Source organism: Oncorhynchus clarkii, chromosome 21 (genome assembly GCF_045791955.1).
Source record: "Oncorhynchus clarkii lewisi isolate Uvic-CL-2024 chromosome 21, UVic_Ocla_1.0, whole genome shotgun sequence".
Lineage (NCBI taxonomy): Eukaryota > Metazoa > Chordata > Actinopteri > Salmoniformes > Salmonidae > Oncorhynchus > Oncorhynchus clarkii.
In genome coordinates this window covers 3,799,277-3,816,061 of record NC_092167.1, presented here as the reverse complement: position 1 = coordinate 3,816,061, position 16,785 = coordinate 3,799,277, and the positions used below count along the sequence as shown (strand labels likewise).

The following is a 16,785-nucleotide window of genomic DNA, read 5'->3' as shown; positions in this document are numbered from 1 at the left end:
ACCAGGGACTGACCATATAACCAGACAGTACTCTAAGAGTGATAGGACCAGGGACTGACCATATAACCTGACAGTACTCTAAGAGTGATAGGACCAGGGACTGACTGTATAACCGGACAGTACTAAGAGTGATAGGACCAGGGACTGACTGTATAACCGGACAGTACTCTAAGAGTGATAGGACCAGGGACTGACCGTATAACCAGACAGTACTCTAAGAGTGATAGGACCAGGGACTGACTGTATAACCAGACAGTACTCTAAGAGTGATAGGACCAGGGACTGACCATATAACCGGACAGTACTCTAAGAGTGATAGGACCAGGGACTGACCATATAACCGGACAGTACTCTAAGAGTGATAGGACCAGGGACTGACCATATAACCAGACAGTACTCTAAGAGTGATAGGACCAGGGACTGACTGTATAACCTGACAGTACTCTAAGTGTGATAGGACCAGGGACTGACCGTATAACCAGACAGTACTCTAAGTGTGATAGGACCAGGGACTGACCGTATAACCAGACAGTACTCTAAGAGTGATAGGACCAGGGACTGACTGTATAACCAGACAGTACTCTAAGAGTGATAGGACCAGGGACTGACCATATAACCAGACAGTACTCTAAGAGTGATAGGACCAGGGACTGACCATATAACCAGACAGTACTCTAAGAGTGATAGGACCAGGGACTGACCATATAACCTGACAGTACTCTAAGAGTGATAGGACCAGGGACTGACTGTATAACCAGACAGTACTAAGAGTGATAGGACCAGGGACTGACTGTATAACCGGACAGTACTCTAAGAGTGATAGGACCAGGGACTGACCATATAACCAGACAGTACTCTAAGAGTGATAGGACCAGGGACTGACTGTATAACCAGACAGTACTCTAAGAGTGATAGGACCAGGGACTGACCATATAACCGGACAGTACTCTAAGAGTGATAGGACCAGGGACTGACCATATAACCGGACAGTACTCTAAGAGTGATAGGACCAGGGACTGACCATATAACCAGACAGTACTCTAAGAGTGATAGGACCAGGGACTGACTGTATAACCGGACAGTACTCTAAGAGTGATAGGACCAGGGACTGACCGTATAACCGGACAGTACTCTAAGAGTGATAGGACCAGGGACTGACCATATAACCTGACAGTACTCTAAGAGTGATAGGACCAGGGACTGACTGTATAACCGGACAGTACTCTAAGAGTGATAGGACCAGGGACTGACCATATAACCAGACAGTACTCTAAGAGTGATAGGACCAGGGACTGACTGTATAACCTATCACTCTTAGAGTACTGTCAGGTTATACGGTCAGTCCCTGGTCCTGACAGTACTCTAAGAGTGATAGGACCAGGGACTGACTGTATAACCTATCACTCTTAGAGTACTGTCAGGTTATATGGTCAGTCCCTGGTCCTATCACTCTTAGAGTACTGTCAGGACCAGGGACTGACCGTATAACCTGACAGTACTCTAAGAGTGATAGGTTATACGGTCAGTCCCTGGTCCTGACAGTACTCTAAGAGTGATAGGACCAGGGACTGACCATATAACCAGACAGTACTCTAAGAGTGATAGGACCAGGGACTGACCATATAACCAGACAGTACTCTAAGAGTGATAGGACCAGGGACTGACCGTATAACCGGACAGTACTCTAAGAGTGATAGGACCAGGGACTGACCGTATAACCGGACAGTACTCTAAGAGTGATAGGACCAGGGACTGACCATATAACCTGACAGTACTCTAAGAGTGATAGGACCAGGGACTGACTGTATAACCGGACAGTACTCTAAGAGTGATAGGTTATACAGTCAGTCCCTGGTCCTATCACTCTTAGAGTACTGTCAGGTTATATGGTCAGTCCCTGGTCCTATCACTCTTAGAGTACTGTCAGGACCAGGGACTGACCGTATAACCTGACAGTACTCTAAGAGTGATAGGTTATACAGTCAGTCCCTGGTCCTATCACTCTTAGAGTACTGTCAGGTTATACGGTCAGTCCCTGGTCCTGACAGTACTCTAAGAGTGATAGGACCAGGGACTGACCATATAACCAGACAGTACTCTAAGAGTGATAGGACCAGGGACTGACCGTATAACCGGACAGTACTCTAAGTGTGATAGGACCAGGGACTGACCGTATAACCGGACAGTACTCTAAGAGTGATAGGACCAGGGACTGACCGTATAACCAGACAGTACTCTAAGAGTGATAGGACCAGGGACTGACCATATAACCTGACAGTACTCTAAGAGTGATAGGACCAGGGACTGACCATATAACCAGACAGTACTCTAAGAGTGATAGGACCAGGGACTGACCGTATAACCGGACAGTACTCTAAGAGTGATAGGACCAGGGACTGACCGTATAACCGGACAGTACTCTAAGAGTGATAGGACCAGGGACTGACCATATAACCTGACAGTACTCTAAGAGTGATAGGACCAGGGACTGACTGTATAACCAGACAGTACTCTAAGAGTGATAGGACCAGGGACTGACCATATAACCGGACAGTACTCTAAGAGTGATAGGACCAGGGACTGACCATATAACCGGACAGTACTCTAAGAGTGATAGGACCAGGGACTGACCGTATAACCGGACAGTACTCTAAGTGTGATAGGACCAGGGACTGACCGTATAACCGGACAGTACTCTAAGAGTGATAGGACCAGGGACTGACCATATAACCAGACAGTACTCTAAGAGTGATAGGACCAGGGACTGACTGTATAACCGGACAGTACTCTAAGAGTGATAGGACCAGGGACTGACCGTATAACCGGACAGTACTCTAAGAGTGATAGGACCAGGGACTGACTGTATAACCGGACAGTACTCTAAGAGTGATAGGACCAGGGACTGACCATATAACCAGACAGTACTCTAAGAGTGATAGGACCAGGGACTGACTGTATAACCGGACAGTACTCTAAGAGTGATAGGACCAGGGACTGACTGTATAACCTATCACTCTTAGAGTACTGTCAGGTTATACGGTCAGTCCCTGGTCCTGACAGTACTCTAAGAGTGATAGGACCAGGGACTGACCATATAACCAGACAGTACTCTAAGAGTGATAGGACCAGGGACTGACCGTATAACCGGACAGTACTCTAAGTGTGATAGGACCAGGGACTGACCGTATAACCGGACAGTACTCTAAGAGTGATAGGACCAGGGACTGACCATATAACCGGACAGTACTCTAAGAGTGATAGGACCAGGGACTGACCGTATAACCGGACAGTACTCTAAGAGTGATAGGACCAGGGACTGACCATATAACCGGACAGTACTCTAAGTGTGATAGGACCAGGGACTGACCGTATAACCGGACAGTACTCTAAGAGTGATAGGACCAGGGACTGACCATATAACCGGACAGTACTCTAAGAGTGATAGGACCAGGGACTGACCGTATAACCGGACAGTACTCTAAGAGTGATAGGTTATACGGTCAGTCCCTGGTCCTATCACTCTTAGAGTACTGTCCGGTTATACGGTCAGTCCCTGGTCCTATCACTCTTAGAGTACTGTCCGGTTATACGGTCAGTCCCTGGTCCTGACAGTACTCTAAGAGTGATAGGACCAGGGACTGACCGTATAACCGGACAGTACTCTAAGTGTGATAGGACCAGGGACTGACCGTATAACCGGACAGTACTCTAAGAGTGATAGGACCAGGGACTGATTCACCTGATTCAGTGTGCTAGATGTTTCATACTCTGAACATTTTCTTGTAACAGCAACTCCCTTACCCATCTCTGATTCAACCTGAACCCAAGGCAAGTCATCCTCCTCATACCAAGTTGATCAATATAACCTGAACCCAGAAACATTGATGGGAATAGGAGCCATGAACACAGACTCAAACACAGAGACTAATAAAGAAATAACTCAACGAACCAAGCCCTTCCTCTTACTACCTCAGTCTCTTCTCTGCAGTACCCCCCCCCCCCCCCCCCCACATACCACCCCCCCCATCAGACAGTCGTATAAAAAGAAAACTGTCAAAACAGTAGAGAAGAAAATGTTCCAGAGAAAGGTAGAGACAGAAAGAGAGAAAAAGAGATTGAGGAAGAGACTTACCGGGATGTGAGAGTGAGAGACAGGTCCGACAGACAGAGAGAGTTGGACTCACTAAACTCTTGTAACCTGGTACATTGAGTTCTGCAGGCTCTGTCCTTTACAGTTCACAACACAGTGGCTTCTCAGTCTTTACCAACCTCCCCTGTCCCTCCAATCTAGAACCTGTGCTTATATAACATTACACACACACACACACACACACACACACACACACACACACACACACACACACACACACACACACACACACACACACACACACACACACACACACACACACACACACACACACACACACACACACACACACACACACCTCCTAGAGATTCCTGGGGCCAAACAAAGTAAGGGATGACAGCGGAAGAGGTAATGGAATTAAGGAGGACCGGTATTCCAATAACAGGGTGATTAAAAAGGCCTCATTACGGATGAAACTCTCACAGTGAACAGAGGTCCTTTAAGCCGGTTACATGCTGGTTCCTTTCTGCCCCCTCACAGAACAGCCAACAATGGAGAGAGACATTAAAAGGTACATTTAAAATGCTTTACAAAAGACCAGAGGCAGAGGGAGGGTGGAGAGACTTGATGTGATGACGGTGTGGGAGGACTAGCTAGGTATGTGAGGGTGAATCCTGTCTTCCAATTAAGTCAAATTGTCACTTAGTCAATGGAGAATCACCCCATTGTGGAAAGAGAAAAGGACTAATTATGATCTTAAAAAAGTCCAATACATCAGCTTTTATCTCAATACCAAATCCTTTCTGGGTAACAAATAAGTGCCTTACAGTCATTTGTTTTCAATTAAATTGGTCAAAAAGAAGCAAAAATATAGTTTCTTAGCAAAGAGACATTTCTCAAGCAAGAATTTTACTAGAACTGTCTGGGAGTGTTCTGCGTGGGGAGGATTCATTTTTTATTTGGGCCGTTATTGGCAGAGAGGATTGGAACTCTTTCTTATTGGTCTATTAACTCATTTAGCGCATGGTGATGTCACCATGGAAGGCCAAAACTCCATCCCACCAAAACATGCAGAAATGTCAAAACAGCTCTTCATCTTCCAAACAGCTCTTCATCTTCCAAACAGCGCTTCATTTTCCAAACAGCGCTTCATCTTCCAAACAGCTCTTCATTTTCCAAACAGCGCTTCATCTTCCAAACAGCTCTTCATCTTCCAAACAGCTCTTCATCTTCCAAACAGCTCTTCATTTTCCAAACAGCTCTTCATCTTCCAAACAGCTCTTCATCTTCCAAACAGCTCTTCATTTTCCAAACAGCTCTTCATTTTCCAAACAGCTCTTCATCTTCCAAACAGCTCTTCATCTTCCAAACAGCTCTTCATTTTCCAAACAGCTCTTCATCTTCCAAACAGCTCTTCATCTTCCAAACAGCTCTTCATTTTCCAAACAGCTCTTCATCTTCCAAACAGCTCTTCATCTTCCAAACAGCTCTTCATTTTCCAAACAGCTCTTCATCTTCCAAACAGCTCTTCATCTTCCAAACAGCTCTTCATCTTCCAAACAGCTCTTCATCTTCCAAACAGCTCTTCATCTTCCAAACAGCTCTTCATCTTCCAAACAGCTCTTCATCTTCCAAACAGCTCTTCATCTTCCAAACAGCTATTCATCTTCCAAACAGCTGTTACCCTAAAGGGTCACGATCATCATGTTCTAAATGTCCCAGTATTATTCCAACCTAACGTTCTGACTGCACTTGGCCGTTGACTTGACTTCCCAGCTCTTTATAATTTGAGCGTTAACGTCAGTTCTCAAAGCTGTGCGTTCCGTTTATAATTCACAGTAGAATTCATATATAAACGGATGTTTTTTTTAATTACTCTTAACAATCCGTCTGTCCGGTCTGGCAGATTTAAATAGTCCAGCTCTCCAGCAAACAAACAAACGGATGAAAATACCCCGGACATTATATACAAATGACTGGACTGGAAGCAAGCTGCTGTGTACCAAATGACTGGCCTGGGAGCAAGCTGCTGTGTACCAAATGACTGGCCTGGGAGCAAGCTGCTGTGTGCCAAATGACTGGCCTGGGAGCAAGCTGCTGTGTGCCAAATGACTGGCCTGGGAGCAAGCTGCTGTGTACCAAATGACTGGACTGGGAGCAAGCTGCTGTGTACCAAATGACTGGCCTGGGAGCAAGCTGCTGTGTAACAAATGACTGGCCTGGGAGCAAGCTGCTGTGTACCAAATGACTGGACTGGGAGCAAGCTGCTGTGTACCAAATGACTGGACTGGGAGCAAGCTGCTGTGTACCAGATGACTGGACTGGGAGCAAGCTGCTGTGTACCAAATTACTGGCCTGGGGGCAAGCTGCTGTGTACCAAATGACTGGACTGGGAGCAAGCTGCTGTGTACCAAATGACTGGACTGGGAGCAAGCTGCTGTGTACCAAATGACTGGACTGGGAGCAAGCTGCTGTGTACCAAATGACTGGCCTGGGAGCAAGCTGCTGTGTACCAAATGACTGGCCTGGGAGCAAGCTGCTGTGTACCAAATGACTGGCCTGGGAGCAAGCTGCTGTGTACCAAATGACTGGACTGGGAGCAAGCAGCTGTGTACCAAATGACTGGACTGGGAGCAAGCTGCTGTGTACCAAATGACTGGACTGGAAGCAAGCTGCTGTGTACCAAATGACTGGATTGGGAGCAAGCTGCTGTGTACCAAATGACTGGCCTGGGAGCAAGCTGCTGTGTACCAAATGACTGGCCTGGGAGCAAGCTGCTGTGTACCAAATTACACCCTATTTCCTAGATGGGCCCTGGTCAAATTGTAGTGCACTATATAGGTGGCGTTTGGGACGCAACCAGTGGAACTGTCACTGAGGGTAACAGTCTGAGGCAGGAGGCTGTAATAAGAGTCGGTCTACAGAGCTGGGAGAACAGAGTGACGAGGGAGAGAGACGGGAGCACGCTGGGTCATTATATACCATCAGCGTCATCCAGACACAGTCTGGATTGTGTGTGTGCGTGCGTGTGTGTGTGTGTGTGTGTAAGTAACATGACAAGACATGATTTTCTTGGGTTGCAGCTCTACAGTCACTGACACAGTCTGTCTAAGAGTCAAAGGACTTCATTTTTAACTTCAGTACTTCACATGAAGCCAATTTCTAACCTGACATGATGTATCCACACAACTTTCCTAAAGCAAAATACCTCCAAGAAGTAATGTGATGGATCACTGAGTTGGAGTAACGGGATTGATTCCCAATTGGTCCATTGACCTCTCTTGGTTACTTCAGCTCACACTGATTCCTCTTAACCACATCCAAGGAAATGCCATAGGTTACACGTTAGTTCCCAGCAGCTAAAATCCATACCAATCTGATAGACGGTTCAAGTATTAATAGTCCTGTATTCCCATGACAAATCCCTACTCTGATCCCACAGGAGACTGGCATGCAGAGTCACAGTGACTGGGGGGGGGGGGGGGGGTCCAGGGAAGCTGCTCTGTCATTATCATAACACAGGATTTACGTCTCCCAGACAACCCTGTGTGGTGACCCCTAAAGCTGAGGTCACCCACCACCGCAATCAGCCATGACGGTCAATAAGCACGGTTCATCACTGACTAGCCGTCTGTCTGTCCTGTACTTAAACATCATTGGGATTTCCTAAAAACCTTACTATAGACTTACACTGATTACATGGAGTAATTCTGAGTACATGGGAGCTTGGTTTTGACCAGCAGGGTTATGTAAACACATATCACAATGACGAGATCAGTCAAAGAGAAGGAAAAGACTGTCACATCTGTCTGCATGATGAGATCATCTCATGGCAGTAACACAAAAAGACAGTGATTACATTTCCCATCCACCCGGCCATCCACCCGGCCATCCACCCGGCCATCCACCCGGCCATCCACCCGGCCATCCACCCGGCCATCCACCCGGCCATACACCCGGCCATCCACCCGGCTATACCTACAAGTGTTTCTGGTTGCAGAGTTGTGTCGTGTGATTAAAACCTACAGGACTCTAAGGAGGGATCAAAGCTTAACGGATGAACTGGTGTAAAGGGGAGGGCAGCCCCCAACACATAGTCCAGTCTCCCCTCAGAGAATGTCTTCCTGCCAGTCCCTGTCCACTAGAATATCAAGCACTAGATGAGGTGGCATCCTTCAGCTGCTGTCTACAACTCTCCACAGTCCCCTTTCCAACAGGCCATTATGGAAGCCCTTCACAGCTAACATGAGGGCTGTGTCCTTCCTCTCTCCCTGGGATTCTGTGGCCCCTTAGGATGGACAGGATATCCTGTGAGGAGGGGGGAGTCGGTACAGAGGAAGGGGGAGCCGGTACAGAGGAGGGGGGAGCCAGTACAGAGGAGGGGGGAGCCGGTACAGAGGAGGGGGGAGCCGGTACAGAGGAGGGGGGAGTCGGTACAGAGGAGGGGGGAGTCGGTACAGAGGAGGGGGGGAGCCGGTACAGAGGAGGGGGGAGCCGGTACAGAGGAGGGGGGGAGCCGGTACAGAGGAGGGGGGAGCCGGTATAGAGGAGGGGGGAGCCGGTAGAGAGGAGGGGGGAGTCGGTACGGAGGAGGGGGGAGTCGGTACGGAGGAGGGGGGAGCCGGTACAGAGGAGGGGGGAGCCGGTACAGAGGAGGGGGGGAGTCGGTACAGAGGAGGGGGGGGGAGTCGGTACAGAGGAGGGGGAGTCGGTACAGAGGAGGGGGGTGTCGGTACAGAGGAGGGGGGCGTCGGTACAGAGGAGGGGGGGGTCGGTACAGAGGAGGGGGGAGTCGGTACAGAGGAGGGGGGAGTCGGTACAGAGGAGGAGGGGGGAGTCGGTACAGAGGAGGAGGGGGGAGTCGGTACAGAGGAGGAGGGGGGAGTCGGTGAGGAGGAGGGGGAGTCGGTACAGAGGAGGGGGGAGCCGGTAAGGAGGCGGGGGCGGGGGTACAGAGGCTGGGGCGGGGGTGCCGGTACAGAGGAGTCAGAGAGGAGGGGAAGTCAGTGAGTGACAGTGCGAGATGGGGCCTGTCTGTGTGTTGAAGACATGACAGAGAGAGAGCCTTGCTGACACTGAGGACAACTGGAGGACTGAGTTTTAGGTAATTGAAGAAAAGTGATTCGGAACAGAACGTAGCGCAAAACCTCTATGGTATTTGGAGTATTTCAGGATTGCTCTTCCTGCAGAATGATCTCACCAGTGTGGGGGTTAGCCTGCCTATACTGGCTTTACTGGTTGACTGAGGAATTCCCACACTTGAGGTCAGTAAAGGCTGTCTGGACAAATCACAGAACCGTCTGTGATCTACAGAAGCAGCTGAGGAAGCATGGAATGCAGACAGGTTTGCCCTCTACTTCTCTTAAAACAAGTTCACACCACAGGACAGTAGACCCACCGTCTCCCCCTACTGGTGACCTTCACAGAATCCCTCACTGAGCCTCTGGGTTTGTCCCCTAGGGTGCCATGGGCTGTACATAGGACATAGGGTGTAGTTTGGGACAGTCAGAAAGCCTTCCTCTTTTTCCATCTATTGCAGTAGCATCATGTGACCGTGGCCACGGCTCCATCTAAACCAGACAGAAGCTCATGACTGCTTCTATTTTACCGGAGAGGAAACAACCAAATTTGAGGAAAGAGAAAATAGAAAATGAAAGGTCATCAGTTAATAACAGATGAGATAAAGAGATGTGGGGTGGCGCAGGCAGAGGGAACCTAGGGAGATTATACAGAGGAGAGGCAGTAAGCACAGGACTAGCCTGGTCCCAGATCTGTTTGTGCAGTCAGTTGGCGAGTCAGCACCAACAGATCTGGGAACAGGTTAGCACAGAAAGGCCATGCCTCGTCACACAGCCACTGATGATGAGGAATAACAAGACTCAAATGTCCTCTCTCCACTCAGGAAGGCCTTCCTCATTCTCAGTGCTAGGTAATAGTACTACAATTGGGTCAGCTAGGTCTCCGGATCTATATGTTTACCAAATCAGCAAACTGGCGAGACCAGCACATTAGGGGAACTATTGTAAACATCTCAGTTACAACAAATACAATGTGATGTGCTGTATGTGAATACAGGCCTGGATTCTGTAGTGGAGTGAAGCGGTCGTTCCCTGGCAACCAGACTAGCAACAGTAAAAGTCAGATAACATCTACAACGTCATTATTAGTTATTAGTCCCATTCAGAGTTGGACAGTTGAATCCTTGTAAAAACCTGACCATTTCAAAGCTAGACGCTCCTCCCAGTGTCAGAGTCCCAGTTCAACAGCCGATGGCAGACATCTGAATGGTGGAAGCCATTGTGTAACTGCGGAGGCAGAATGGTTCCCCAATCTCAACACCGTAAATGATATGCTGCTTGCTGGGGTTGGCTGGGTGACTATAGGGGAATGGAGAATACCTGGCGGCACAAAGCAAGGAGGGTGTGTGTGTGTGTGTGTGTGTGTGTGTGTGTGTGTGTGTGTGTGTGTGTGTGTGTGTGTTAAACTCCCTGCCCCCGGGGGGGGGGGGGGGGGGTGGATGAGGATGTGGAGTCTTCCTCCCTAGTGATCAAACATGAGCTTTATGATCGACTGAGACCATAAAGAACAAACCACACAGACACATACAGGCCTAGTGTATGTGAGACTGACTGCAACCCAGAGGAATGAGAGACACAGAGAGACACAGAACAAGAAAAAAACTAGAGAGAGGGTGGAGAAGAGGAGAGGAAGAGAGGAACGGCAGCTAGAAGAGAAAGAGTGTAATTGGCAATGACATCCAGAAGGGGAGAGGATGGAGGGGGGAGAGGGCTGGACCAAGGAATTTTAAGATGGAGGACACTTACGCTGGTGACTCGGCGGTAGATCTGTGCAGCGTTCTGGCACTCGGAGTAGGGGTACTCTGAGGTGGCCATCTCCAGCATGCACATCCCAAAGGCATACACATCCACTGACTCGTCGTACTTCTCCTCATACATCTCAGGGGCCATGAACTCTGGGGTACCTTGAAACGGATCAAAACGGAACGGGTTCAGAACTCTCTGTGCCTCACACTGCTGTGTCTCCTCCGGCCCAACTCACCCAAGAGGGCCAGAGGGGAGAGGAGGAAAGGACGAAGCCACGGGACAGGCCGCCGACGTACCACCTGCGAGGAGAGAGACAGAAGAGAGAGCGGAGAGGGGGAATGGTGGGAGCAAAATAAATAAATCAAATAAATAAATAAAAGAGAAGGGGGAAGCTGGCTTCAGTTTAGTCAGAATTGAAACAAGCACAAGTTTTTCTCTGTAAGGCCTTTTATTGGGGCTAAGAGAGAGAAGGGGGGGACAGGTGCACAGAACATGCTGATTGGCCCTTGTGCTGACACTTTGTAATCAAGCAATTGGGAGCAGTCTGGTTAGAGAAGACTCAAACAGGAGAGGGGTTGAGAGGACGACAGGTTGTTAGCCAGACAGACAGGTAAATGTAAGTTCAATCCCCTCCCCATTCAGACACAAACGCCTGATTGGATAGCTTTGTAACAGCTGAGTCTGAAATAGCCAATCGAGGGCCTTTATTACTACATTTGTCCTACTGGTACGGTTATCAACGTAGCTATGGAACTAACTTGTGTCAAAACCTCACCTTTCACAGAGAAACACGATACATGTCTTAGTGTCACTTACCTGTTAGTTGACCTGTTGGAAGCAAAGGTTAGAGTAGGTTGGTTAGGCCCTGAGATAAAGCCCATCCCATAGCTACAGACTGAACTAAACAGCTCTGTTCCGTGCACCTGGTGACACTGGTAAGAAGCAAAGGTCTTACACAGAGAAACTATTATTTAGATTTTTTTGTAGACGTTTATTTAATGTTTATTTTCACTTACCAGAACCACTTACTGTGACTGCAGTACATATGATATTATTACCCAGTACTGCAGAATGAGGGAGAGCCTGCATGTTTTAAATACTCAAAGAGCATAGATAGACAAAAAAGAAAACAGGTTGATTAAGGGGAAAAAGCTAGATGAGCAGATAGAGATGGCCGTATCAGGTTAAAACTTAAAACGCTGAGGGGGAGAACACAAAACCCACGAGGAAAACATTTCAGAGAGAGAGAGATGTTACTGCATCTGAAATGGTCCCCTATTCCCTATATAGTGCACTACTTTTGACCAGAGCCCTATGGGAGCCCTACGGGCACTGTTCAAAAGTAGTGCACTATATAGTGAATAGGGGGCCATTTCAGGAACATTCATTATCATTGTCAGCATGTGCATCTTAGATTTTAAATCAGGCTTAAAGTAAACAAACCACAGGTCTCCACCCAAACCCAAAGAGAAAATATGTTTTTTACCCACAAGAGGGGAAAACTCCACATTTATTGTCAACAGTTGTGGGATTTCACGATGTGGCTAAAGACCTGCTGTCATTAGGGCAATTTACAAGCTCCAACACACCACAGTTTATGGAAAGTTAGAGTGCTTTCACCTGCCTAATATGAATTTCAATTATCTTTTTCTGGCGTAACTGATTGTTTTCAGATGGGGGAACAGAGACCAAAACAGTGTTTTCCCCTTGTTAAAACAGGGAACTGGATGGCACAGCAGAGCCGGGGTGGCTCCCCAGTTTCACCGCCAGACCAGTCAAACACAACCAGCCCTGGAGGAAACTGGAGGCCCACGGAGTACTACGGTCAGGGAGAGCCAGGCGCTGAAAACCTGTGGTCAGCTTACGACAAACAGTGGTTGGAATCTTAAACACTTTTTAAAAAGAAGTCTATTTTACTTTTGTCCAGTCCCTCCAACCCCGTCACCCGAAACCCTCACATTCCCTTCCAGAAGGTGTCAATTTAAATCCTAATATATTTTAAATTCAACCATCTGTGGGGAGGTCGGAAGGGACGAGGGAATGGATCTGGCTTTGACACAGGTGTTGGGGTGGAAAGTGAAAGGTCAAGGGTCAAAGGGTTAAAATGTCAGTAAATCAGCCTATGTGGTTGTACCTATGACACTCTTGGCGAAGGAGGCCCGTTTGAGCGTAGCCAATCCCAGGTCTCCTATCTTGACAGAGCCAGTGGGGCCAGTGATGAAGATGTTGTCACACTTCAGGTCCCTGTGAATGATGGGAGGAGCCCGGGTGTGGAGGAAGTGGAGCCCCTTTAGGATCTGACGACACCAGCTACGTAGAACCTTGATCTTCATCACCTTGAACCGCTTCAGATACCTAGAACACAATAAGAACAAACCGTAATGAGACTGTGGGACATTTCTAACCAGTGTTGTTCTGATATAGCTGACGAACCATCATCTTCAGCACCTTGAACCTCTTCATGTACAGTACCTACAACACATTTTAAATATTCATTTAGCCAGTAAAAGTTATCATTATAAATGTAAGGTAAAGCATTGAGAACAAATGAGCTTTTACAATAAAACAAGCAGTGGTGAGATGAGGTGTAACATGTCTATCAGGTGTTACAGGTGATTAATGATTATTAAAGTAACCATCACTGATGAGGAGTGATCACTGGTCTCATGTACAGGACCAGTCAATAGTTTGGACACACCTACTCATTCAAGGGTTTTTTCTCTCTTTATTTTTTACTATTTTCTACATTGTAGAATAAGAAAGACATCAAAACTATGAAATAAAATATATGGAATCATGTAGTAACCAAAACAGTATTACACAAATCAAAATATATTTTATATTTGAGATTCTTCAAAGTAGCCACCCTTTTCATTCTCTCAACCACAAAGACACAGCGGTTGGAACCAAACATCTCAAATTTGGACTCAAACCAAAAGGATTTTTAGTAGTGATTTCTTTGCAGCAATTCGACCATGAAGGCCTGATTTACGCAGTCTCCTGCTTCCTGTGAAGCAATTATTTGGGCTGCAATTTCTGAGGTTGGTAACTCTAATGAACGTATCCTCTGCAGCAGAGGTAACTCTGGGTCTTCCTGTCCAGTGGCGGTCCTCATGAGAGCCAGTTTCATCATAGCGCTTGATGGTTTTTGCGACTGCACTTGAAGAAACTTTCAAAGTTCTTGAAGTTTTCCAGATTGTCTGACCTTCCCGGACATTTCTGGGGGGAATGGCCCTAGCCCTCACCCTCCGATCCAACAGGTCCCAGACATTTCTGGAGGGAATGGCCCTAGCCCTCACCCTCCGATCCAACAGGTCCCAGATGTGCTCAATGGGATTGAGATCCGGGCTCTTCGCTGGCCATGGCAGAACACTGACATTCCTGTCTTGCAGAAAATCACAAACAGAACGAGCAGTATGGCTGGTGGCATTGTCATGCTGGAGGGTCATGTCAGGATGAGCCTGCAGGAAGGGTACCACATGAGGGAGGAGGATGTCTTCCCTGTAACGCACAGCGTTGAGATTGCCTGCAATGACAACAAGCTCAGTCCGATGATGCTGTGACACACCACCCCAGACCATGACGGACCCTCCACCTCCAAATCGATCCCGCTCCAGAGTACAGGCCTTGGTGTAACGCTCATTCCTTCGACGATAAACACAAGTCCGACCATCACCCCTGATGAGACAAAACCGCGACTCGTCAGTGAAGAGCACTTTTTGCCAGTCCTGTCTGGTCCAGCGACGGTGGGTTTGTGCCCATAGGCGACGTTGTTGCCGGTGATGTCTGGTGAGGACCTGCCTTACAACAGGCCTACAAGCCCTCAGGCCAGCCTCTCTCAGCCTATTTTGGACAGTCTGAGCACTGATGGAGGGATTGTGCGTTCCTGGTGTTGCCATCCTGTACCTTTCCCGCAGGTGTGATGTTCGGATGTACTGATCCTGTGCAGGTGTTGTTACACGTGGTCTGCCACTGCGAGGATGATCAGCTGTCCGTTCTGTCTCCCTGTAGCGCGGTCTTAGGTGTCTCTCACAGTACGGACATTGCCCTGGCCACATCTGCAGTCCTCATGCCTCCTTGCAGCATGCCTAAGGAATGTTCACGCAGATGAGCAGGGACCCTGAGCATCTTTCTTTTGGTGTTTTTCAGAGTCAGTAGAAAGGCCTCTTTAGTGTCCTAAGTTTTCATAACTGTGACCTTAATTGCCTACCGTCTGTAAGCTGTTAGTGTCTTAGCGACCGTTCGTCAGATGCATGTTCATTAATTGTTTATGGTTCATTGAACAAGCATGGGAAACAGTTTTTTAACCCTTTACAATGAAGATCTGTGGAGTTATTAGGATTTTAACAAATTATCTTTGAAAGACAGGGTACTGAAAAATGTATTTTTGCATTTCTATATATATTACACATACATAATATTTTCTACATGCTTTATAATATATCTGGTTTTAGTTGTTTAAGTTTACACTGAAAACGTCCATTTCTAAAAACCCTGTTTGGACTTAGCAGGCCCGAACAAACACTTAGGCGGCCCGCCCAAGGATTTAAATGGCAGACAAATCCCTGGTGTGTATACGTGCACCTGTGTTTAGACTACATGTGTGTATCTGGATCAGTACCCTGAGTGTTACAGTGCCAGACCTCAGTGTCTTGTCTTTCTGCACTGGGCTCAGGCTCCCATGTTTTTCTTCCATCAGCTTTAAAGATAGTTTCTGTTTTTCCACACATTTAATTCATAGCCATATACAAGTCTTACTTCCATAACAGACACAGTGTTACAGGAAGTGGATAATCTAGGCCATGACAATATCACAAGCAGTGGATAATGTAGGCCATGACAGTGTTACAGGAAGTGAATAATCTAGGCCGTGACAGTGTTACATGAAGTGGATAATCTAGGCCATGACAGTGTTACAGGAAGTAGATAATCTAGGCCATGACAGTGTTACAGGAAGTGGATAATCTAGGCCATGACAGTGTTACCGTCCCCATAGTGAAGGTACAGTCGTTTGGGACACAGCACACTGACTCTTCCACAGGAGGGAGCTGCTGGTCTGGTCCAGAGTCCTGAGCTGCACTGTCTGTCCTGTTGTGGGCCCAGACAGACTAGCACCACATGGTCAGTACTGGTACCACACCACAGCAGATTGGACAGGCAGCCACACTGACACCCTCTCGTTTAGTCTTAGTCTGTCGCTCTCTCTCGTTCTCTGTCTCTCTCCATCCTCACTGTCTGTCTCTGTCTCTCTCCATCCTCACTGTCTGTCTCTCTCTCTGTCTCTCTCCATCCTCACTGTCTGTCTCTCTCCATCCTCTCTCTCGTTCTCTGTCTCTCTCCATCCTCACTGTCTGTCTCTCTCTCTGTCTCTCTCCATCCTCACTGTCTGTCTCTCTGTCTCTCTCCATCCTCACTGTTTGTCTCGCTCTCTGTCTCTCTCCATCCTCTCTGTCTGTCTGTCTCGCTCTCTCCCCTCCCCCTCACTTTGTCTGTCGCTCTCTCTCGTTCTCTGTCTCTCTCCATCTTCACCGTCTGTCTCGCTCTCTCTCCTCCCCCTCACTTTGTCTGTCTGCCTGTCTCTCTCACTCTACCTCAGTCTCGCTCCCTCCCTCCGCCTCTCTATCAAGAATGTGAGGAATCTGCAGCAGCAGCAGCTGGCAGGTGGGCAGCTCTCCCACAATGCATCAGTCCCATGGAAGGTGGGGTGGTGGGCGGCACGCAGTCCGTTGCCCATTTCTACTGTAGCTGTCTGCTCTACATTCAGGTTTTATTGTTACCACAAACACCACTGGGCCAGACCCAACCCTTACTGGCCTGGTACCCCCCTGTCCTGTCTGCTTCTGTTCGCTCTACATTGTCAGGGGTTTTGTC

The 16,785-nt window shown here is 47.9% G+C and overlaps 1 protein-coding gene across 4 annotated transcripts in view; it reads right to left on the bottom strand.

Annotated features, from left to right (window-relative positions):
- Positions 1-16,785, bottom strand: part of LOC139379639 (serine/threonine-protein kinase WNK1-like) — a 191,049-nt gene that overhangs the window by 78,162 nt on the left and 96,102 nt on the right. For all 4 annotated transcript variants that reach the window (XM_071122448.1, XM_071122449.1, XM_071122450.1 and 1 more), the window contains exons 4-5: positions 13,049-13,269; positions 10,915-11,072 (exon numbers count right to left, since the gene is read on the bottom strand). In XM_071122448.1, the coding sequence (XP_070978549.1) occupies positions 10,915-11,072; positions 13,049-13,269 (379 nt within the window). The remainder of the gene's footprint in view (positions 1-10,914; positions 11,073-13,048; positions 13,270-16,785) is intronic.